The following is a 24122-nucleotide window of genomic DNA, read 5'->3' as shown; positions in this document are numbered from 1 at the left end:
AAAAAAATATTTTTAAAAAAATTCTCCTCTTCCCACGGATCGTCCCGCCTCCCACCCCAGGAAATTTGCTGTAAATTCCCTTCGCCCCCTCCTAGTGAGTGGAATTGTTGGGATTAAATCTAAGCTAAAACCCCTCTTTAAAATTCAGGGTTAATGATTTAGAGATTTATATATTTAGGGGTTTGGAATGACAATAAAGGTGATGGTCAGTTAGAGAGTAGGTGACGACAGAGTTAATGGCAGGAGTTGGTCGAAGATGGCTGAAAACAGTGTGTAAAATTATGAATTTTAGGTTTTGGCGGTTTTTAATTTTAAAGAAATTTAGGTATTTTTAATTTTAAAGACATTCAAGGCCGCCTTTCCTCTGAGATTGAGGAAGGAATAGATTTCCTCAATTTCTGCTATCGTATCTAAAGTATGCTTAATACAAATATCTAAAGTATGCTTAATAAAAAAAATAAAAAATATATATATATATATATATATATATATATAAAAACCATAAATTTTATCCTCTTTAGGTGTTTATTTTTTTCTAAGTGAATATTGATATACAATGTTATAAACGTTATCATTTTAAGTATTTCGATCGTAATAATCACACAAAATTTATCGATCATGTGTATTTTATTCTCTAATAATAATTTTGGTTATTTTATTTTAATATTATTATAAAATAACAAAAAATTATATTATAAAATATTTATATTATATGTTGACTCTTGACACCAGATCAATTAAAAACTTAATATATAATATAGATATAGACGTGAGTATGTGAAGTAGAGGGAAAAAGGGTGATTAATATGTGCACAAGATAGTGTCGGATTTGTGCATGCATTTAAAATAATAATGAAATCATACGTAATTCATAAACAACCTAATTATGAATGTAAAATATGTATGTTTGCATGTATTTGACGTGAAAAAAAATATTTGATACATTTCAACAACAAATTTAATAAAAAATATAATATATATATATTCTCATTTCTTACGATTAATCTAAATAGTCTATTTTTAATCATCCAACGGTCATAAGTGTGTGTAAAATTAAAAAGTTTTACACTGTGTAATTGGATCATATCACCGGTTGCGGATGTAAGAGGAACTTAGTGCCCATCCTAAAATTCGAATTTCTTTATTTTAGTTATTCATTTTACTAATGATACCTATCTTGAAATTTTATTTATGTCTACCCTCATATGGATTTTTTTTTGTTATTAATATATATGCTTCTACCCTAAAATTATTTATGAATATATATCGTTAAATGATGAGTACAGGTTTTTTCATCGAAACATTGTCAAATCTTTCTCATGTACCATTGAAAGTTAATTTTGGATTCTTTAAGAACTATACATACACGCACATGTGACATTGCACACCAACAACACAATAACGCTATTTACGTTATTGTCCAACTTTCATGAATATGGGGGTATATGCAGATAGTTAAAATTTTACATCTCTCTTTTCATTTCTGTTTTAATTTGCAGAAATAAAAGCAAATGTCTTACGACACGAGAGTGCAGATGGATCACCAGGAATACCAGCGAGCTGCTCGTGCGGCGGCAGACTACAACTCGCAGATGCCTTTCGCGTTCCGAGTGCAGCCGATGCAACCAAACTTACAAGAGAGGATGTAATGGAAGATTGCGAGGGAGTTGAGGACTGCTGCAGTTATCTTATAGCTAAAGTTGCCTATACAAGCTTAGGCTCGGAGCCTGAAATTCTCTAGCATGGAGGGGGTTTACGAAGAATAATAGCTTTCTAGTTTATGAATATTTCAGTGTTTGTCACAATCTTAGTACTATATATATATATATATATATATCGAATGGGAACTCGATGATCTTTATGAACAATCACTTGTCTACTTTGAGACAACTATATACGTGTCTCGATGAATTTAAGTATGTGTGCTATCAATATTAGTTTTGTTTAATGATATTTTTGGCTTTTGAACTTTTAAATATAATTTTCATTATCCGTTTTCTTTTTACCTTTGAATTTATATTTTTATTAAATTAAAGGGTAAAGTACATAAATGGTCTCCTAATTATAGGACATTGCTCTATTGAGTTCCTCGATTATTAAAAATTACAAAATGATCACTAACTATTCATATATTCCAAAATCATCATTTTCCGTTAAAAATTTGACGTTCTTCTTAGCTGAACATTAACCTGGTGATTGAGATGTGATAAAATCTCATCCCATAATTGTTTGAACCATTATAGTCGTTTAAGATTCTGTGATCAGATTTTATCATGTCTCAATCAACAAGTTAATATCTAACTCAAACACCCATCAATTTTTTAATGGAAAAGGACGAGTTTGAAATATATGAATAGTCGGGTGATCATTTTATAACTTTAATAGTTGGTGACTCAATAAAGTAATAATCTATAGTTGATGGACCATTTTATAACTTTTAATAGTTGGTGACTCAATAAAACATCACCTTCAAATAACCATTTATGTACTTTATCATAAATTAAATTAATTAACCAAAAATAACGGATTTATAATAATTTGCAACTTTTTTAATAAATTTTATACTTTTTATATATAGTTTTTACATTTTTATAAATATATTTGTATAATTAACGGATTAAGTTAAACTCCCAGTCACCTTGAATCCTCTCAACCCCTCAACCATTTACTATATCAGTGTTTGATTATTCTTGCATATTCATGGTGTATTTGTATGAGATATTATTGCTTTTTTTTTTCTGGGATAGTGTTGTGTACTTCATTCTCCTTAATTTGTTGTTCAATGAACGGACTTGCAGAATCTTTTTATTGCAAAGAGAAGAAATGCTTGCAAAATATCCCCCAAAATTAATATAGCTTATTCCATGTAGCAGACTCTATAGATATGGAGAGAACTTCAAGAAATAGGAACTGAAATTGTACCCCTCGCAAAGAGCCTCTCAAACATATGAAGCACATCTTATCGTGAAAAAGTGAGTGAGCAAACACGTACTACTGCTGCTGTAATTTGTTTCAAGAACTTCATTGCTAGTAATGAATCTTTGTGATGTTTTTTCTTCAAACTTTCAGATTGACCGTTCTGGTGTTGCTGTCGGAGAGGAGAAACATGAGGGAAACATTCATGAATTAGCTTGTAGTCTGCATTTGCATGCTTGTATCAGCATAATACATTACTCTAACTGCAAATTTCAGTTATAGGTGCATTTAACCATATGGGACATTTTGCATAAAAAATGAAATAACGTGTTAGGTAGTTTTGTGTTGGGGGGATTCTAAAAAAAGAATCTTAATTCTTAAGGTGAAAATAAGGTAAGATACTTGAACGGTTACCAAAATAGGATCTCCGCATGAGGACTGTGTGGTGTATGAGAGATTGAATGTCCCGAGGAACCTCTACGATGATGTTGCTGATGAAAATCATAGTGGAAACTGTGAAACATTTACTGACCTGGGAGAAAATTCAAACTGTAGCATTGACCAGGGGCCTCAATTGCAACGACAGAGCGAAAACCAACACAATTATAAAATTTGAGGATGTGTTGTTCAACGATAGTAGTCTTAATTTGTAATATTTTTTAATATTTTTTTATTGTCCTTTCAATTTCGAGATTTTCTTTTAAACATTTTTAATATTTTAATTAACTATCGAATAGTAAATAAAATACTAACCTTTATACTTTCTACACCACACATTTACTAATATTCTAATCCATACTCCAAAGTATTTTCATATCAACACATTTTTTTCATTTTTCATTGCCTTGTTTTCTCTCTCATATTCCTTTCCCCCAAACAGGTTTATTAAAAAAAATCCATTTTTTTAATAAAATAAAAAAATAATAAAACGACTTTTTTTTCATCCTTTCTTCAACGGCCTGGTTTATCTTCTCTCTAACAAAGTATGATGCTTTTCTTCACTTCTGTTTTGTTAAATTTATTTTTTCTTCGTGGTTAATTATTTCAATGTTTTATCCCTTTTTTAATTATGTTTTCCCCCCTATATGCATTAGTGTTTAGATTCTGAGATGAAGGGTTTTTGGATTGTGCAGAGAAAAGGGATTCTAGGGTTTTCTCCGGGGTTCTTCTCAGAGAGAACTTTGACAAGGTATGTTTTCATTTATTTATTTTATTAAGGTTTTATGGGAAACGATGTGATTTTAGGGAGATAGGGATTCGTTGGCGGTGAATTTGAGGGTGCATTGTATTAGTGAATGGGATAAGCTTGATTTTGATGATTGGGTCAATTTTCTTTTTTCCTTTTTTTTCCACTTCTTATCTAGGTTTGGAGTAATGAGTTTGCTGCATTGTTGATAATTTGTTTGGAAACAACTGGATCGGGTTCGTTTGGGAAGATGACTTTGGTTAACGAACCTTCGCTTGAAGTTGCTGCTGCGGAGCAACATTGCTGCCCCGAGTCAATGGAGAAACTTGTCTCTGAGCAACGGGACTGTGTTGTGATTGATTCTAATGGGGATTGTGCTGCTGAACCGGGTGAAGATGAAAACACTGGTTGCAGAAGCTCTGGTGATATTGATTGCAGAGTTGGAATAAAGTGTGAGGTCCAATTAGTTGGTTCGGGTATGAAGGAATTGATGGGTGGTGAATGTTGTGAAAACTCAGTCAGTTTGAAGAAAAATGGGGGTGGAAAAGCTGATGCCTTTTGTTCCAAAGAATTGATGAGTTATATGTGCAGTGATAGTTTGGTTTGTGTGGGAAATAATCAGGGTGAGCTTATGGGTGATTCTGGTTTGAAGGAATTGATGGGCAACAGAACTGGTGATACTGTGGTTTGTTTGGAAGATAAGGGCGAAAGTGTGAATGATTCAGATTACTCAATTGAAAATCAAGATGAGAAAGCGGATGCTTCTTTTCCAAAGGAGTTGAGGGGTGATACATACGGTGATAGTACAGTTTGTTCCAATGGAAATCAGAGTGAGAATTTAGATGGTGCTGGATCAAAGGAATTGATTGGTGATATTTATGGTGATACTGTGGTTTGTTTAAATGCTAATCAAGGTGAAAATCTAGATCGTTCTGGGCCAGAGAAATTAACGGGTTATTTGAATGAAATTCAGTATGGTTCAAATGAACTTAAGGGTGATAGGATTGGTGATCATGGGGTTTGTTTGAATGAAAATGTGGGGAACATTGATGTTCATGATTCAAAAACTGATGTGTGCTTGGAAAAAAGTGGATCTTCTGGAGTGGATTGTACAACTGCTATGGATGGATCGTCGGGCTTGTCTCAGGATGAGAACACTGCTTCTTTAAGCTGTGGCAATGATGAGCATATGGTTGGCTTGATGTTAGAAGAAGGTATGGGCAATAAACAAGGTGGGGTTTGTTTGACTGATAATCAGGGTATAGTTGATTATCATGACTCAGTAAATGATGTTTCAGGAGGCGGCAAAATGCCATCAGAACTGAACACTGTGTCTGCTTCACCTAGAAATTCCATTATACAGGATTATCAGAAGGATGATGAGAAGGTTAATGGTTCCATTCTGCAGGGGACTGTGGAATATAGGGAAGATAAGTGTGAAGAGAAAATTGATGCGGTAAAGAGTCAAGGGACTGATGTTCTGAACCAAATATTGCCTTCACGGAAGTTTGAAGTGCCCTTTGACTTAATGGATGCAACTAGTGAACAGAGGAGTAACGATGATACAAGTACCTATTGTTCCTCTTTGGAAGTAGCCATGGAAGAAAAACGAGAGATATTAACTGAGATTGAGACTAATATTTGCAACCAAATGCCATCTATTCAGGATAGTAACTTGGTTCCATTATCAATAGCCATTAGTGGTTGCAGGAGTGATTGTCCTGAACAAAATAACCTGAAGGATAGTAACACTATCACTGGTCCTTCTATTGATGGGGAAAGTGGTGCTTCACCCATTATAGAATCTGATTTGTGCAGCAAGATATCGTCTTCATGTTGTGCTGAGACAATTTCCAACTTACAACGAACAGGTGATTCATTGGGTAGTTATAACTGGCATAACCGGAAAGATCTGAGTAGCAGTGATATCTCATTGGTAAGTTCTACCAAACCAATGGAAATTAGAAGTAATGATGATTTATGCATTGAGTTGTTGGCTTCAAGCATATCATTGGACACACAGCAGAATGAACAAACTGATTGTGAGAATGTTAATAGTCCATCAGGAGATGGCGTTGCAGAGGTTTATGAGGGGACTGATGTCCCTGCGGCTACAAAGGTTGAGACATCCAGTGAAACAATTAATGCTAAAGGAAAGGTCTGCAACTCGAGCAGGAGTTCTTTTGAGCTAGGTGCAAACTGTCTTTCTGATAAATCAATTTCTTTGTCATGTCAACCCATTGAAGTTGGTGAAAATGGCTTGGCTGGGAGGTTGGATACACCACATCTTTTGACAAAGGAGGCTTGTGCTGCAATTAGTTCTAGCAGTTCAATTGACTGTTTTGGAAAAAGGGAAAATGAAAGAAAGGATATTAATAAGGTTGATTGTGTTTCAGAAACTAAAAATTGTCCAACTACATCTTCCTCTTCTCGAAGGAGAAAACAGAAAAGTAAATCAAGCCGAAAGGCTCCTGCAAAAAGGGGTGCTAGGAACTGCAGTAGCAAAAAGCTGCGGCTTCCACATGAAAGTATTGAATTCCATGTCAAAGCTTCAAGAAGGAAGAGAAGCTGCTTGTCAAAACCAGCTCGTTCTTCCATTTGGGGATTGTTCAATAATATTACAAAATTTCTTGAGCCATGTCCTGATCTTTTGTGTAATGAAGTGCAGAACCAAGAACCTTCCAAAGGTAGGGGTAGCAGGAAACAAAACAAAAACCGGGCTGGTCAAAAAAGAAGAGATCAAAGTGGGCTAAGTAACCCTTCAACCAGTTGCTTACGTCTGAAGATTAAAGTGGGCAAGGAAGTTGCTCCAAGTAATCTGAATACTTTGGTTGCAGAAGTGCTTAATCCGTCAGTTTCTGTTGGTGCTTTTAGTAATTATGGTAAGGAAAATGTTGTTGAAGATAAAGCAGGAGAACCGGATAGTGAAATGCAGTTTCATTCCAAGGAAGACCAGGAAATGGTGAAAACATGCTCAGGTGCTTTTATTACGGAAATAAAACTAGCAAATAAGGTTATGGGGAGTGCTGAAAAATGTTGAGAAGTTTGCTGAATATGCTGTAGATATTTCTCTTCTAAATCAGTTTGATCCAGTCAGTGAAGCATCTCAAGAAGCAATAGAGAACAAGTGCATGGATCCTGGAACTTCACCAGATTCAGAAGTGATCAATACGATTCCTGATTTACAAGTTGGTTTAATACACCAAGAAGAGTCGCATGATATGGCTTTGAATGCTTCTGGAGCTGTTGCTTCTCATGGAGGTGTTAAGACTAGTAAGGGTAGCAAGAGGGGAAAGAAAAAGGACAATCATAGATCTCCTGGTGCAGTCAGCATCAGGAAAGCTAAATCATCAAAGAGTCGCCGAGGTGGGCAAAAAACAATAGATAATGGATTTGTCTCCTGTGAGGCTGTTACTTCATCCTCTGCTGCAAATGCTTCAAGAGAGAATGGGCTTGGAGTCCCCAAAGACGTTACAGAAAGTATGGATAAAGGTTGTTTCAGTCCTGATGTTCCAGATGCAAAGAACCCTAAGCATATCTCTTCCTCTAATCACAAGCGTAATCAAATTCCCAAAAGTTCAAAATCTCAGGGAATGAGCAAGGGAAAGTCCAGAATCTCTGATTCTGCAAGGAGCAGGAAAGGAAGTGCTTCTAAGAGGAGGGAAGATGAGTCGAAGTCAGTTAGTAAGAGCGAAGTAAAGGAGAAAGGTTATGATGAAGAGATTGTAACCAGAGGAGGAAAGAGCCTAGTAACAGGTACTGGAACTTTAAGGATATATGTACCTATTTCTTCCCCTGTTCTCTGTTCTTATCCTGTTATTATTATTATATGTTATTTGTTATTATTATTAATCTATTCTTCAATTTTCACATATCAGTTGTCATTCTTATTCCGTGCCATTGGGATAAATTGATTCATGATAGAAGTTGGAGAATGTTTTAATTATTTTTGCAATAGTTGGTGCTGCAGGAAATCAGATTTCAGATGATAATAAGGACTCAAATACTGGCAACAATATTGTACATGCAGACGTGTTTAATGTTGACTTGGTACAAAAATTGTGTCATGCAGCAGTGTACACTGCTTGATAATGCTTGGGTGCGTTGTGATGATTGTCATAAATGGCGGCGAATACCAGTTTCACTTGTAAAGTCAATTGATGAGGCATGCCGTTGGTATTTATCATTTCATACATTTATCATCTTAGAATGCAATTTATGTGAATTATTTATATTAAATGCTGGTTTTTCCAAGTTTGTTTGGTTAGCTCTTAAATGTTTGAAAATAGTCAACTGCATGTCCAAACACATAATACATATTTGATACAGCCATTCAGGAAGGATTGGGTGTTTAGTTATTATCCACATATCTTATGAACTGCAACGATCAGAAGTGTGGTTTACCTATGGATCCTGCGAATTTTGATTAGTTGATTTTTACTTTTCTCAGCCTAGTTCTGGTATGATGGTATTGATGCAATTTGGTCTGGAATCTTGATTCCATCCTGGTTCTGAGTAGGTTTTGGAGGCTGTTTTGTTCCCAAGTTTAGTGAATTTATGGACATGACTGGCCATCTTATTTTCTTTCACAGAAGATTCTAGGTTCTAACTGTTGAATATTACTGCCAGAACTCTTAAGTCACATTTTAATTGAGCTAAATCAGGATGATTTTGAAATTTATGGTTGATGCATTGTTATTTATTATTAGTTTTTCTAAAAGTAAAATGAAATATGAGAACCATATCACCATTCATGGCTTTGGAGTGTTGGACCCTATGCAGTCAGGTTTTATTTTGAACTACTTTTCTATTGAAGCAATTGCCCTCTCACTGGATTTTTTCACTTCCTTTAAAACTTTTCATGGTGGAAGCTGTATGAGTAGAAGTTTCAGGTGATCTGCATCATGCTTATTGTTTGGAGTTGGAAGTTCGGATGGTTTTAGCTGACAAGACGAATTAATGTGGTGGAAAGGCGGCTATGTGCGTGTTTTTTTTGTATTCTTATCATGAGAAAGCTAAGTGGCTTTTGAGTTAGAAGTTGGCTTCTATGGTTTTAGTCAGCTGTTACCCTTGGCTTTTATTATGGTTGTTTTGTTTTGTTTGGGCGTCTATCGGGCCACGTTTAGGCTTTGAGTTGACCAGTCTGTTTTTAGGCTGTTGTTGTTGCTTTGTTCGATTAGGCTGTTCTGGTAGGATTGTTTGATGTTTGTTTTTGGTGTTGTTTTGCAATCTTCATCAACCATGGCCTCTTACTATCTGATCAAATGGTCTCTTCTGGTTGAGATATATTGTATAATATGTTCCCCATTTTAAGTGTGTTCTCATTTTGTATCTTTTTGTAAGCTTAGACAGTCTGATCCCTAATATTAATTCTGTTTTCTCATTTACTTGGAAGGGTCTGTGGCGACAACGTGGATAAAGCATTTTCTGATTGCTCAATCCCACAAGAGAAGTCCAATGCTGATATTAATGCTGAGTTGGGCATATCAGATGCTGAGGAAGATGGTTGTGATGGCTTCAATTATAAGGAATTGGAAAAGGGAATTGAAGCTAAATGTATGACAGGTATGATGTTTGTTATTTATAGCTAAACTGCATGAATGAATTGTAGACAGAGATGTAGTTTTAGTGTAATGACCGTCTTTTTGCTCTCTTTTCTCCTTTTTGATCTTCCTTCCATACTCACTTTCCAATTTATTGCAGTAGCGCCGCCTTCACATTTTTGGCGTATTGATAGTAACCAATTTTTGCACCGTGGCCAAAAAACGCAAACCCTTGATGAGGTTTAATTCTGAATCTCACTTGATTTCATTATATGTTTACATGCTATTTAGTCTGCAGTTGGAATTTCATCTTCTTACCATACTCATTCCATCTTGTTGTAATGGTAATAATGACTAGAGGCTCTATAAGTTTATCTGGGAGTGGAAGCTTATTAATCTTTTCAGATCTTGTAAACCTTGTTTATTTCCACCTTTTCCTTCCTATAGATTTTATGCTGACATGATGAATCATATGATTTTTTTTAATATTGAAACTACATTAGAATTATCATGAGTTCACTGTGTCAGCATATGTATTCCTGATAGGTGGAATTTTCTATTGCTTCTTCTTACTGTAGGGGTAGGGGGTTGTGTTGGGAAGTCTTTCCATTGTTTCAACTACCTTGGCACCTTCTTCAGTTATTCTTGTTTAATTTCTAGGGCTCTAGGTCTAGACTACAAATAAAGTTAGAGTTTTTGACTTACTTAATGCCCTCTCCTAATTCCTTATTGAAGGTAAAATTTGATCCCATGTCTTGGATAATACACTTTATAAGTTAAACTGGCTGATTCCTCTATTTCCTTGCTTTAATTTTCTCATTGTATCACAAATATTAGCATATAATACACACTTTAGTTGAACCGGAGAAAAGCGGAATTTAAATTAATTTTTTTACATCTGATTTCATTGGCAGGTTGATAGCTTTTGTGATTATTTTTTTTGATAGGAATAGAAGGCCTCAATAAAACCCCCTTTGTGATTAACGGAACTTAAAAATAGCTCCTTAATCCGCACAAGGAGGAAAAGAGTGCCCTAGGATTTCATTAAACTCAAATATAACAAAGTAATACAAACTAATCTCCCTCAAGAGATACAAAACCAGAAAGAAACAGCCCTTAACAGAACATAATTCAACCAATACCAGCCTTAGCTAGGACATCTGCCTCTATATTGGCTGTCCTACTACCAACTAATAAAACCTTCATAAACACTAAGCTTTTGAATAATGTCTTTAACAATTTGAACATAAACAACAGGACAAGAGACCACATCCTTAACCCAGCCAACTGCCACCTTACTATCACTCTCAATAATCAATCTATCTTTAAACCTATGACAAATAGATTCATAAAAATCTAAACCCTTTAGGATAGCCTTCAATTCCATTAAAGTTGGGGGCCCCGGACCAGCAGGCTCTTTGAAGGAGCCAAGAATCGAACCAGACATGTCTTTCCCATTATTAATATTTCAGTTATTTTAAGCAGGTAATGGTTTGCCAGTGCGAAAGACCTCCAGACGGGAAGCTTGGTTGTGGGGATGAATGCCTAAATCGGATGCTGAACATTGAATGTGTCCAAGGCACCTGTCCTTGTGGGGACCTCTGTTCAAATCAACAGGTTCTTCACTGTTTTTAGTACATGACAACGTACAATATATATGCAGTTTATATTCTGTTGTGTGTTTGTTTCCAACTTCTAAGAGGACTTTTTTTGAAGATAATGTTATTTTATTCCAAATGTTTATTTTTGCAGTTCCAGAAGCACAAATATGCAAAGATGAAGTGGGACAGATTTGGTAAGAAGGGTTTTGGATTGAGGATGCTAGAAAATATATCTGCTGGACATTTCCTTATTGAATATGTTGGAGAGGTAATATATGATTTGTTTTCTTGTACTTTATGCTTTTTGAGATTATGATAGACTTGTTGAGATTATAGTGGAATTCATGTTATGGCTCTTTAGATTTGATTTTTATAATTGTTTAAGTAAATGTGATTTTAAAGTAAACCAGTCATAATAAACACTGTTGTTGAGGCTTCCACCCCACTAAACTTTTCAGGTAAAAGCACCTAATGTATTGTCAAATAAATTTGCTGAATCAGTATGCTTAAAGCATTGTTCTGCCGTGTCATGGATTAACATTATTTAGTTTATTTAATTCGTGTGATATAATCTAAGGAAATAAACTGTATAAGAGGAAAAGAGTAAAAGAGGTGATGAAAGAGAATTTTGATTATTTAATTTAGGAGATTACAGTAGTTTAAATAAACTGAGTTGCTAACTTGTAATAGGACTTTTCTGCTGAAGATAAAATTCTATCTAGAGATAAAGATTGCAAAGACTCCTACGACTTATCCTTTCTTATCATAAAAGGAACCTAAACAAACAAGACTTCTAGATGGCTGATTCTAACAGCATGCACTGCACTGCACTGCACTGTCTGAAGCAGTAAAGTTTGTTTCTTTTGAACATTCTTCAATTGAAATTAAGCATTCATATCTTAGAGGAAGGATAGAGTGGGGTGTATCTAGTTCTTATTAGGATCCCTTGTTCAAGTCATATCTTATCATGTTGACTGTTTGCTTTTGTGCAAGCCATTTTCCAAATCCAAATAGCAAGTTAACTGATTCCTGTCATACTCATCTGAAAGTTTGTCAAAGTTTTTATGCATTCAAAGGCGGCATTTGTTGTCATACAAAAAAGAAAACTCATACTTGTTGTAGGCTAGTTGTTGTGTAATCCATAATTACTGTAGAGTGGGGCTATATATTATGCTGATTGTATATTTGTGGACACTTTATTTATATATGTGTAACTATTGGTGGTATTTGAATTGTTTGGTTCATCAGGTGCTTGATATGCAAGCTTATGAGGCTCGGCAAAAGGAGTATGCTTCTAGGGGTCAGAGGCATTTCTATTTCATGACATTGAATGGCAGTGAGGTTTGGATAATATCCTTTACCATTCATATTTTACAAAAGTTATGACTATTAAATAGAATATAGCACAGATAGTGCAAAAGGCTGCAGCAATTGAAGAAAGTTTAGCTGTCTCCTGCCTGTCTTTGGTTTTGTTATTTAATTATTAAATGCTACTACATGTTTGTGGACATATCTAGAAACATAAGTTTATGACTTATTTACATAGTAGATTTTATTTATTGTTTATGTTGAATGTTTTAATCACTGAAATTACTCTGGGGAAACAGAGGATGCTTCCTTGCTGCTTTAGCTTTGCCTTTTCAATTCAAACTTTATTTGCTTTTGCATCCCCTTGTTTGTTCATATTTGTAATTATCCATCTGTCCTGAATAATGTTTTCATTTAGTTTTCTCAGTTTCTTTTTTTTATCAATGAAATCTATCATGTTTTATATTTTTTCTGTCAATTTATTACTTTGATTGTTCAGTTTCAAGGGTAATTTTCCTTTCTTCCAGGTAATAGATGCATATGTCAAAGGAAATTTGGGGCGCTTCATCAACCATAGCTGTGATCCCAATTGTCGTACTGAAAAGGTGAATTTTCCATTGAGTTTTTTGTTATCATATTGGTTAATAAGAAAACATGATTTCTTTTCCAATAGAACTAAATTAAGTAGGATTCTCTTAATGTGTGTGTTACCGTAATTAGGATAAGAGCTGAATGATAGAATCTCTTGGTGGAATGTCTCCTTTCCACCTCAATGTTGTCAAGGGCTCAAGGCGCACTCTAGGTGCTTAAGCCCTTATATTGGATGAAGTGCAAGATGCAAAAAAAGCGCTAGCCTAAGTGAAGTGAAGCACAATATGTATATGTGTGATTTTTTGTGTGTATATGTAAAATCTTAAGATATATAATAAACTCTAAAGTGGAGTCTAGTTTTCCTACAAAACATATAAAAAAAGTATCGGTCAATATGCATCATATTTGTTATTAATAATGTATATGTATGTTAACTATTTGTCTGATACAGCCAACTACCTTGGGTTTGCCTGCATATGTCGTTTGATCAATCATAGTTTGATGTTTTTCTTGTTTATGTTTCCTGAGTATAAATATGGCTAACGTTGTTTCCATTGTTTTTGTCTTTCTCATGAGCAGTGGATGGTGAATGGTGAAATTTGTATTGGACTAATTGCATTGAGAGATATAAAGAAGGTGAGTTCGCGGAGTATGATGTTTATGCCAATCATACCTGTTATATGGGGTTCTTGCAATTACTCTTCTTTTTTCTGGTTTGGTTCTTACATACAACTCGAATATCATTAAACTGATCTGCTCAATTCCTTTTAAATTGAGATAGTTGAGACTTTAAGCTCTCCTAGTCCAAGTTGCTTTCTCGAGTCTTAGAAAGTATGAACTTTTTTATTTTGCCAAACAGAAACCCCAAAAATGTAATTTTGTTCAGCCTGCTTCCTGAGGCCTCTGCAAACCCTGTTAATAGATTTGTGCCATATATTAGCTGGTTATCCTTTTATTGAGATTTATGATTAGTTCATGCTGCAGTATTCAGTGGAGAGGGGACGGGATGCTGGGGGATCCTACACTTGCTGATAAGCATTATACTAGTGAACCGAAAAGGAAGAAGGTTCAGGGCTGGCTTCCTCCTCTTCATTTCTTTGAAGTCAACGTTGATGGGGCAGTTAGAGGGGACGGGATGCTGGGGGGAATTGGGGGTATTTTAAGAGACTCAGAAAGTAAAATTCTTGGTTCTTTCTCGCACGCTGTTGGCCCGGGTCTTCCTCCACTCGTAGAGTTGAAAGCCATTGAGAAAGGAATTGATTTTTCTCTCTCGTCAGAATGGGCGATGAAAGGAAGGTTAATTATAGAAAGTGATTGTAAATCAGTGGTGGATTGGATCTTGCTGTCGACATCTTCTCCTCGTTTTGTTAGTTCGTTGGTTCAGAAAATTGTTTCCTTAATTTTGGACAGGGAGATCATTGTTAGACATATTCCGAGGAGTTGTAATTGTGAGGCTGACACCTTAGCTAAGCAGGGGATTGGATAAATATTTTAAATAGCCTTAGAGATTTTTTAGTAGTGTTGTTGGTTTATTGAGATAGTTGGGGCTGTGATAGTTTCGTTGTTGGGTATGGGAGGGCTGGTCGTATAGGGGAATTTGTTTTTTTTTGTTCTGCTATTTTTAAGGTTTTGTTTGCTTGTCTTATGGTTGTATCTTATGTACTTTGGTTATGATCAATAAAATCATAAGGCACTCTTTTTCTTCTTCCGCTGATTAAAGAGCTTCTCTAAAAGATCCTTTAATCAAGAAGGGGGTTTTTAACGAGGCCTGTAATTCTTATAAAAAAAAAGTATTCAGTGGGGAGCAGAACACAAAGATTAATGCTAAAATGCCTATTCTAGAGGCACATACTCATATAGCTAGATAGATAATAAGTTGATCGATATACGTCAGAGTAGCCATGCATCATTTCTTGAACCCCCCAAATGTCCTATAATTTATTGCATTTACAGCATCCTTTCTGTTGGATATTTAGATAAACCAAAAACATAGGGTAAAACCTCAAGAGTCAAGAAATTAGTCTTAAGGATTAATTGGAGCAAGCAGAATCTGATGTTCAGGCAGAATTTTTTTGGAGGGTATAGGGCACATGAACTGACCTTCAAGAAATTATTTTTATGCAATCTCAGACATACATATACACTTGCATATATATGTATTTATGTATGGATATCTCTCTGTGTGTGCCGTCTTTCTGTTACATGCATGAGAAATCTTATTATAATATATTTGACAAGCTTGGTATATTTGTTAGGGTGAAGAAGTTACATTTGACTACAACTATGTGAGGGTTTTTGGAGCTGCTGCAAAAAAATGTCATTGTGGTTCACCTCATTGTCGGGGTTACATAGGTGGTGATTCACTTAGTGCTGAAGTCATTGTTCATGATGATTCAGATGTGGAATCTCCTGAACCAATGATGCTTGAAGATGGTGAAACCTGGACTGTTTCTAAAGATGTTATATCTAGATCGAGTTCCTTGGATGGTGCAGGAATGCAATGCGTGGAGAGTGTAATAACTGATGGTGCAGTAAAGTTCGAGAATATGCAAGATGCTGAGGACTCTGTGAATCATTCTTCTTCTGCCACTTCTCAATTGAACAGTTCAGTTGAAACTGAAGATCTGAAGGGGAAATTCCAATTAGCCATTCAGCCAGAAGAAGCTTCGCCTGTGACAGTTTCCAGTGAAGCTGTTCAGCAAGATGGTACTGAGGAACAGAAGGCTACCAACAAAATCTCATGTTCCATTCAGAAATTAGATGCTTCTCTAAATTTGTCAGATGGCAAATTATCTGCTGATATTATTGATGCTAATAAGAAGTCCAAGTCTGATACAGCAGAAGACAAAAAGGTTCCTGCAAAATCACGCACCCTGATGAAGACTTCTCATTCATCCAGCTCTGTTAAGAATGGGAAAACGAGTAGTAATTATCTGAATGGAAATAAGGTTCAGATAACATCCAACAAATCTCAAGTGCCGACAATCAATCCCAGAAAATTCTCAGAAAATTCAAGTACTGGTCGTTTTGAATCAGGTTAAGAAATATCTTGTTTTAAAATGAGGCTGTTTTGTAGTTTTCTATTTTTACCGATGTATGCAACTGGATGCTTGCAGTGGAGGAGAAACTTAATGAGTTGCTGGATTCTGAGGGGGGGATAACAAAACGAAAGGTTAGTGATTCAATGTCTTGCACTTAGTAAGTTTTTAGATTAGAAAATTGTTCTTGTTTTTCATCATTTTTTTACTAGCTTTTTGTGTGCTTTGGCATTGTGTTCAAGTCATGCTAAGATGACACTTATTTTGATGAGTAAAGTATGTGGATTTTTGTGTTGCATCATACTTCTTATTTCTGATCTCTATACCTAATCATGTTCGTTGAACATTCTGATTTGTGACAGGATGCTTCTAAAGGCTACTTGAAGCTTCTACTTCTCACAGCTACTTCTGGTGATGGTGGCAATGGTGAAGCAATTCAAAGGTCAACTTAGTTTCTCTTGCTTTAGATGCCTTATAACAATATATTTTGTGCTCATGCTATATAAGTTTCCAATCTTTGATTCTAGTTTTCTTATTGTGCAGCAATCGAGAGCTTTCAATGATTCTTGATGCACTTTTGAAAACAAAATCAGGACATGTGTTGACTGATATAATTAACAAGAATGGTATTCTTACAAACTTTTGCTGCGCAGCATCAAATGATGAACGCTTCATTGCAATTGCATCTCTGTTGGCTTTCAAATAAACAGCTGTTGATTTCATTTTCAGGTTTGCAGATGCTACACAACATATTGAAGAAATATAGAAGGGACTTCAAGAAGATTCCAATTCTTCGGAAGCTTCTAAAGGTGCAGTGTGGAAACTGTGTTGTTGCATTGTTATTTTGTAGAGATATTTGTGAATATGCATGTCATTTCTGGTATCAATTCTTGGAATATCAGGTGCATCATACTATGAATGGTAGTAGAGAAGATAAGCTTCCCTTTTTCGTATTTTCAGGGGGAAAAAATTAATATCGAGGAAAACATTCATTATCATGGGTCAAGTGCTTTGTTTAATAGTTATATATTCAACAATAGTATTTGAATTAACTGCATTTTAATGCTTATGAAATGGTGTCGATGCTTAAGTTGGTTTTGAAGGAAAAATGGAAAATAGTTTTGGCAGCAGTCGGTTCGCCTATAATTCTAAATTGTGTGATTAAAATCTGCTACTGCCTGTTTAAGTCAGCGACAATGCAGTTAGATTGACTTTTTAGTGTACCTCTTTTGCATTATTGTCTTTTGTGGATAGTCTTTGCCTTCATTTGAGCGCAAAGTATATTAAGCTGCTCTTTCAGGATGGTAAATGGTTATCCCCAAGGGCAAGGTTCATTATATAGGAGGAAAACTGAAACAAACATAGGGCAATATGAATCACTTTTGTCTAGTCTGCCACTACATTTCATGGCTGAAGCATCGTATAGATTCATTGAATATATATTTGCATTTGTGTATCTCTCTCTCTCTGTGTGTGTGTGTGTCAGCATGATTATCTGATTATCTAATTTTTTTCGGACAATACAAAAGGTTGCTTTTAGGTCCAGCACAGAGTTGTCTTTCTTAAGCTGGTATATGGAACTTTTAAGTTATGACAGGACTATGGCTTGCAATTTACTTCCTCTGCAGGTTTTAGAGTATTTGGCGGGGCGGGGAATACTTACTCAGGAGCATATTAATGGAGGTCCTTACTGTGCTGGAAGGGAGAGGTTAGAGGATATGACTGAGTTCTGTTTGATTGAACACACTGTTCTTCTTTTCTATATATTTACATGGAAACTATGCTTTCTCTCATGCAGCTTTAGGGAGTCGATACTGTCATTCACAGAGCATGATGACAAACAGGTATCGACTGACATTTCATCTAACATTCCCTTTTATTAATTACTTAATAGTATAGCTTCTTTAATTTGTTATCTGCGGACTATATTTTTTTCTTATTGCTTTTTCTTGGATGAATTGTGTATCTAATTGGTCAAACCTTACAGGTCCATCAAATAGCCCGAAATTTTCGTGATAAGTGGATTCGAAAACCTGTCAGAAAGTATAGCTACAGGGACAAGGATGAGGGCTGGATGGAGTTTCACAGGGTTTCAGCATCTAACAATCATTGGCGTGACCAGGCCATACGAGCTACTGAAGCAATTAATTGCGGCACGCAATCTGTGGCTGGAACATCAACAGATACTTTCACCAAGGAGGGCGGTTCTTCACCATCAGCTGGCATTTCCCAAACCAGTGGTACCAGAATTCGCAAGTGGAAAAGCCGTTGGGATCAGCCTGCGGATCCAGAGAAAATTGAATCACGGTCACCAAAGAAATTCAAATGTAGCACGTTATACACTTTAGGTCAAGCAACATCAGATCATACAGAGAAGATGAACAGTGTGGATAACGAATGGCATGAAAATTTTTGCAAAGGTGGAACTAATAATTTTGACAATGGGAACCAAAGCTTTCAGCAGGATGGTCCACTAGGGTTCCTATCTCCTCTCAATACATCTTTGGTTGCATCTGCTGCTCTTTCAACTGCTACAGGTTTCCCTCAAGCAAAAGTTTGTCCGTCGAAGTTTCCTGCTGCCGTTGTTGCTCATCCACAGAAGAGATTCATTTCCAGTTTGTCGGTTTCATTTGGAATTCCACTTACCATTTTGCAGCAGTTTGGATCACCACAAGGTGAAAGTCTAGAAACTTGGAGGATTGCCCCTGGCATGCCTTTCCACCCATTTCCGCCTTTACCTCCATGCCCCCCTGATAAGAAAGACACTCAACCTGCTTCTGCTGCTAACTCCATCAGAATTAGTGCTGACTTAAAGGAAGGGTAACAGGACCTGCCACAAGTTCTCCCGATGAAAGCATTCCAAGCACAGCTGGTGGAAACCACCCAGAGTTCGACATTTCAGGTACTAGCATCCAACAGACGATGAAAAGAATGAGAGAATCCTCATATGATTTGGGTAAGAAGTACTTCAGACAACAGAAATGAAAAGGGCCACCATGAGACATGCTGCATAGACGTAGGACATGTAAACAATGAGCCCGAAAACTCACGTTATTCAGATGATATAAACCAGTAGAATTGAAGGTCCCATTGGTTTTTTTATCTGCGCCCAAAGAAACATGATTGATTTACAGAAAATTTTCCGAGAACTGAATTTTCTTTAACTTTCATAAAATTGATGTATTTACCCTCAATTCTTTGTTTCCTGGGCTCAAGCTCCAGTGGAATTGTGTAACTTTATTCAATTACCAAGTTGTGAAGGTAATTTATCTCAGGTTATTTGTGATAATGGTGTTTCCCTTCTTGCTCATGGATACTTCATGCAACAGCATTTTTTTGATTAAAGGCCACGGACAGGGACACACCCACATTTTATATATATATATATTACTATTATAATTTTGATTTGTGTTGTATTTTAAAAAATTGCTGTCACTTGTTCCCATATATAATGAGATAAGGGGAGGTAAGATAGTAGGTTGTCCCTTGTATTTTAAGAAATAAAAATAATTATTAAAATATTGAAATTTGAACATCTTTGACATGAAATCTCACATGTCAATTCATGTATACTTTATATTTTTTAATTATATAAATTTTATTTTTTAAGTATTTTTATATTATTTATTTATAAACGGTCATATGAACTGTTACTTTAAATTTATTATAAAAATAATATTTTCGTATTATTTATTTATGGTTTAATGAAAAAAATTGCTCAATCACGTCTAATATTTTTTCCGTTATATTTTTAGATGCTTAACATTTTTCTTCTGTTACTTTTTTATGCACCTATGTAGTAACGGCTGTTAAAGAAAATGTTAAGTCACATATGTCATGTTTATATTTTGGCTAAGTGTTTCAATTATACCTAAGTTTAGGTACATAAAGAATTTCTCGTTAAGAATATATTTTTAATGTTTTCGACTTTACACTTTTAGGTACATAGATTTAACGATCATTAAATTTGGTTATTATATGATATGTGTCGTTTTTATATATATTTTTAAAATTTTATTTTTTTTAAAATGTTAAAATATTATGTTTTAAAAAATTTAAGAATTTTTTTCCTCCCACCTACGTAAAAATTCTCCCCTCCCCATATGCATTCATACCCTCCTCCACCTTCCCCATAAATCTCTAAAATTAATTTAGGGTGTAAATGATAAATTTGGTATTAAGACTGTGGATTTGGGTATTAGGTTTAAAGATTTAAATTTGGATTAAGAATTTAAGAGGATTGAGACGACATCAAGAGGGATGGTTGGTAATGAAGGCTCGATGACAGGTGAATAATCGTTCGACGATGGCGAAGGCAACCGATGATAATCGACGACAAATGATAATGGGATTGAAATGAAACATTTTAGAGTTGCATGTTTTTTATCTGTAATTTCAGAAAAAATGAATTTTATTTTAAAATTAATAATATTATTAAGTTTTTTAAAATAAAATATTTTAAAAATATAAACATAACAATGTCACTTAATGATTTTTTAATTATCATTATTGCGTAGACACCTAAAAGTGTAACGTCGGAAACATTAAGCGCCTATTTTTAACAAAAAAAAATCTTTAGACACGTAAAGTAACTTTAGATATAGTTTATGCACTTATTTTTGCATAAGCAAAAATATAAACATGACATGTGTCGTTTAACGATTTTTTAATTGTCGTTACTGCATAGATACCTAAAAGTGTAAGGTAAAAATTTTACGCACATAAAAGTATAAAGTTAAAAATGTTAGACACCTATTTTTTATAATAAATTCTTTAAACACCTAAAATTAACTTAGGATATAATTTAAACACTTATTTTTATATTAAATCTTTATGTGTAATTTTTTTTGAAGTACTTTATGTATAAATTAACTTATAATCATATGAGACTATTAGAAAAAACTTTGAAGAAATTTTGACATTATTTTATACTTCTTTTATGCAAAGAGTAAATGATCTATTTAATAGTAAAATGATTAATTAAAACCAATCCCTATCCTATAGGGACTAATATAAATTAATCTCTACAATCAATGGATTAAATTGATATAATCCCTATAGTTAAGAGACCTGACACACTCTAGATTGAAGCCCGGAGAATTCGCGGGCAAAACATTCTAGGTTCCTTTAAAAATTCCGGAGCTAGAGCTACTCTCCTCTCTCTTCGTACATCGCCGCCGCGGGACAATCTGTCCCACCCTAGTTTTGGTCTTTTGACTAAAGCCTTCAAGTTTGGAATTAAAATAAGGTCAGTTTTGATACCCTAAATTTAACGTTGAAGAATGATTTATGTTTTCGACTGTACCGCTTGTTACTCTCTTTCATCGATTTTTCTTTATGAAAGCAATCGCTTTAGCGGAAATTTACAGCCGCGGTTATCCTCTATGGGCTGCGGAATAGCGGCCGCTACACCTCTACGCCACCACTAATTGATAATCCACTTCTGATAGAAGAATAAATGATATAATCTCGGTTTATAAAATTTATAATGCAGGTACATTATTGATTACTTCATAGGCTGAGAGCAAAACAGATAGTATTTTGGTGAATTTAGGGTTTGGTAATCCGTTCAAGAATTCTCCCACGGATAGTATTATAGTGTGATTGACATGGAAGAAGATCTGGAGTTAGACGCGGATTATGAACTGTATATGAGTAGTAATAGTGGGGTAAATAAGGAGGGAATAAACAAACATTATAATGTAATTGGCATGGAAGAAGATTTGGAGTTGGACTCTGATTATGAACTGTATATGAGTAGTTTAAAGCCTGGCTATGATGATCATGTGATTGGGGAATCATCCTCAGTTGAATATATATCTAGCTTGGGCGGCGGAGTTATAGAAGAAAAGGAAGAGAGGTCCTTTAAGAATGTGGAAAGGAGGAGGGATTTCAAGAGTGATTCCCAAAGAGTAAAGGCTAAGTTTACTGGAACTTCCGATGGGTTTTTGAGGAAAGCAAACACTAGGATGCCGAAAACCGTGAAGAAATGTTCGAAGATTAGAGTTGAAGGAAGTGAGAATAAAGAAAGAAATGCAGCCAGTGGAAAAAGAAAGAGTCTAATCTATGGGAACAAAGTAAGTGGAGAACCTTTTAAGAAGATGGAATCTGGAAAGGATATAGAAAGTTTTAGCTATGAAAGTGATAACACAAGTGTACATCAGACGGATGATGAAGGTGGTTCTGATTTGGAGATACTTGCATTTGATGATGATACTTTTCATGAAGGACAAGATACACCGTTTGTATCATCAAAATGTTATCGATCATTGGTAAGCATATTTTCTTTTCAACTTTTTGTTTCATCTATTCTAGTTTTTCTCTCTGCCAAGCAGTTTAATAGGTTCTAACCTTATCTATATGTCATTGGAAGTTGCTTTTTTTCAAAAGTATAATTGTTACATGATTATAGTTTAATTCTGTATGTTACTGACCCCTTTACTGTTCTTCTGGTTTTATGTGCTTGTTGTCGGAAAAAGGTTGATGAAGATAGTTGGGATGGCAACAGAACCTCTGCTCAGTCTCAGTTCAGGGAGAAGCTTATGGATCTTCTTAAACTTCCTTATGACCAACATGAGTTTGAAAGTCTATTGCAACAAGTAACTCACAAAAGACCAGTGCAAGGTGTTAGAGAGTTACGTCGTGGAATATCGAAACTATATTCAACTAACACCGATGGAAAATCGTACCTTGATTGGTACAAAGGTAAGTGATTCTTTTGTGTCTTGCATCATATTCATAATTATGTATACATTGATTGCCTCTATCTAGAAGCATCCTTTTATAGGTTGTGTGGTTCTATCACAAGGCTGATGTACAATTAATTTTACTTGTCTAAGAAGAGTAATGTGATCATGTCCTTTCTTGGTAATGCTACTGAGTGCTAGATGATCCGGAATCTCAAATTCGTTCTCCTAAATTGCTGGTGATGTCTTCTCGTTTCTTTGGTTTTGTTATTTCCACTGCCGTGTAATAAGATTTTATGTTTGCCGGTACAAGATTGCTCTCTGGTATTCCTCAAAGTGCAGCTCTCATAGAATAGATTGTTTCTGCAAGTAATTTGAGTTGTACATTTTACTCTTGCAGACTTAAAAGCGAAAGTCGATGAATTCAGTTGCGATCAACGTAAAGTTTTGTATCTCTTACGTGGATTTTTCTTTTGGTTGATGGTGAGTATTTCATATCATTGGTGCATATTCTCATGCTCATTTTCATCTTGCCAAAATGTCCCTCTCAGATGCTAATATATTTTCCTAGAAAAAGCAGAGCTGGGGAAAAATAGGGTGGATTTTGAAGAAGGAAAAAAGGGCATAATGCAATCTGATCCCAGTTTCAGACCCTGGTTCTTCATTTTTCATAAGTACACATTTGACATGTTAGACATATATTCAAAAATGAGTATGGGATATGTTCTTATAAATACAAGTACAAGAAAACGTAGAAAAATCAAGTATACCCTATTGACAATTTAATTTCGCACACCCTAAATTTTTAGTATGACCTTTTAAGTTTGTACCTCCTAACATAAAATCATGCATCTGTCACTGAGTATATGTGTCTTGGACACAATCATATCCGACATTCACCTAAGTTCGAGTAAAATAGATCGGTTCCTTGGTGTAATGGCATAAACTACTAAGCTTGTATATTTCTAACTATATAAAAGCAAAGCTTCTGAAAATGTTTTTGTGCATGTTTGTCAGAATACTGCCCATGAAGGTGCATTCAAGCCTTGGAAGGACTCTTTGTATTTGAATGCTTTGGGATGACCAGAGATTTTGTATGAATCTAGCAATATATATACCTCAGTGTTATAATCCTACTATTGACAATTGCAGCATTGGGTACACATTTTGTTTTATTTTTGAATTTGATTCGTTTGGAAACATGAATTTAAAAATTTGGATGAGAATAGTCCATCAAATGGTCTCAATGGTTA

The 24122-nt window shown here is 35.1% G+C and overlaps 3 protein-coding genes across 4 annotated transcripts; all 3 read left to right on the top strand.

Moving 5' to 3' along the window:
* The first annotated feature begins 4039 nt into the window (after positions 1-4039).
* Positions 4040-7205, top strand: LOC120218568. The gene is made up of 2 exons (XM_039215497.1): positions 4040-4105; positions 4281-7205. The coding sequence occupies exon 2, from the start codon at positions 4353-4355 to the stop codon at positions 7140-7142; it is 2790 nt and encodes a 929-aa protein (XP_039071428.1). The 5' UTR covers positions 4040-4105; positions 4281-4352; the 3' UTR covers positions 7143-7205.
* Positions 7206-7233: 28 nt separating this feature from the next.
* Positions 7234-19377, top strand: LOC120218407 (histone-lysine N-methyltransferase ASHH2-like). The gene is made up of 18 exons (XM_039215347.1): positions 7234-7858; positions 8061-8122; positions 8175-8278; positions 9498-9667; positions 9806-9885; positions 11131-11262; positions 11398-11514; positions 12495-12587; positions 13082-13159; positions 13725-13781; positions 15401-16181; positions 16262-16317; positions 16546-16625; positions 16727-16809; positions 16913-16992; positions 17812-17891; positions 17982-18027; positions 18171-19377. The coding sequence occupies exons 1-18, from the start codon at positions 7234-7236 to the stop codon at positions 19005-19007; spliced, it is 3561 nt and encodes a 1186-aa protein (XP_039071278.1). The 3' UTR covers positions 19008-19377.
* A 2040-nt stretch (positions 19378-21417) lies between these two features.
* LOC120218566 lies at positions 21418-24040 on the top strand. 2 transcript variants are annotated; one of them, XM_039215494.1, is made up of 5 exons: positions 21418-21450; positions 21888-22455; positions 22663-22888; positions 23270-23352; positions 23887-24040. In XM_039215494.1, exons 2-5 carry the CDS (start codon positions 21895-21897, stop codon positions 23950-23952), a joined length of 936 nt encoding a protein of 311 aa, XP_039071425.1. In that variant the 5' UTR covers positions 21418-21450; positions 21888-21894; the 3' UTR covers positions 23953-24040. The 2 variants fall into 2 exon arrangements, with proteins under 2 accessions (XP_039071425.1, XP_039071426.1); XM_039215495.1 differs by lacking the exon at positions 23270-23352 and having other exon boundaries at positions 23887-24033.
* The last annotated feature ends 82 nt before the right edge of the window (positions 24041-24122 follow it).

This window comes from Hibiscus syriacus, unplaced genomic scaffold (genome assembly GCF_006381635.1).
Source record: "Hibiscus syriacus cultivar Baekdansim isolate YM2019G1 unplaced genomic scaffold, ASM638163v2 tig00110198_pilon, whole genome shotgun sequence".
Taxonomy (NCBI): domain Eukaryota; kingdom Viridiplantae; phylum Streptophyta; class Magnoliopsida; order Malvales; family Malvaceae; genus Hibiscus; species Hibiscus syriacus.
Note: the sequence above shows the minus strand (reverse complement) of the source record. Positions and strands in the feature narration are given on the sequence as shown.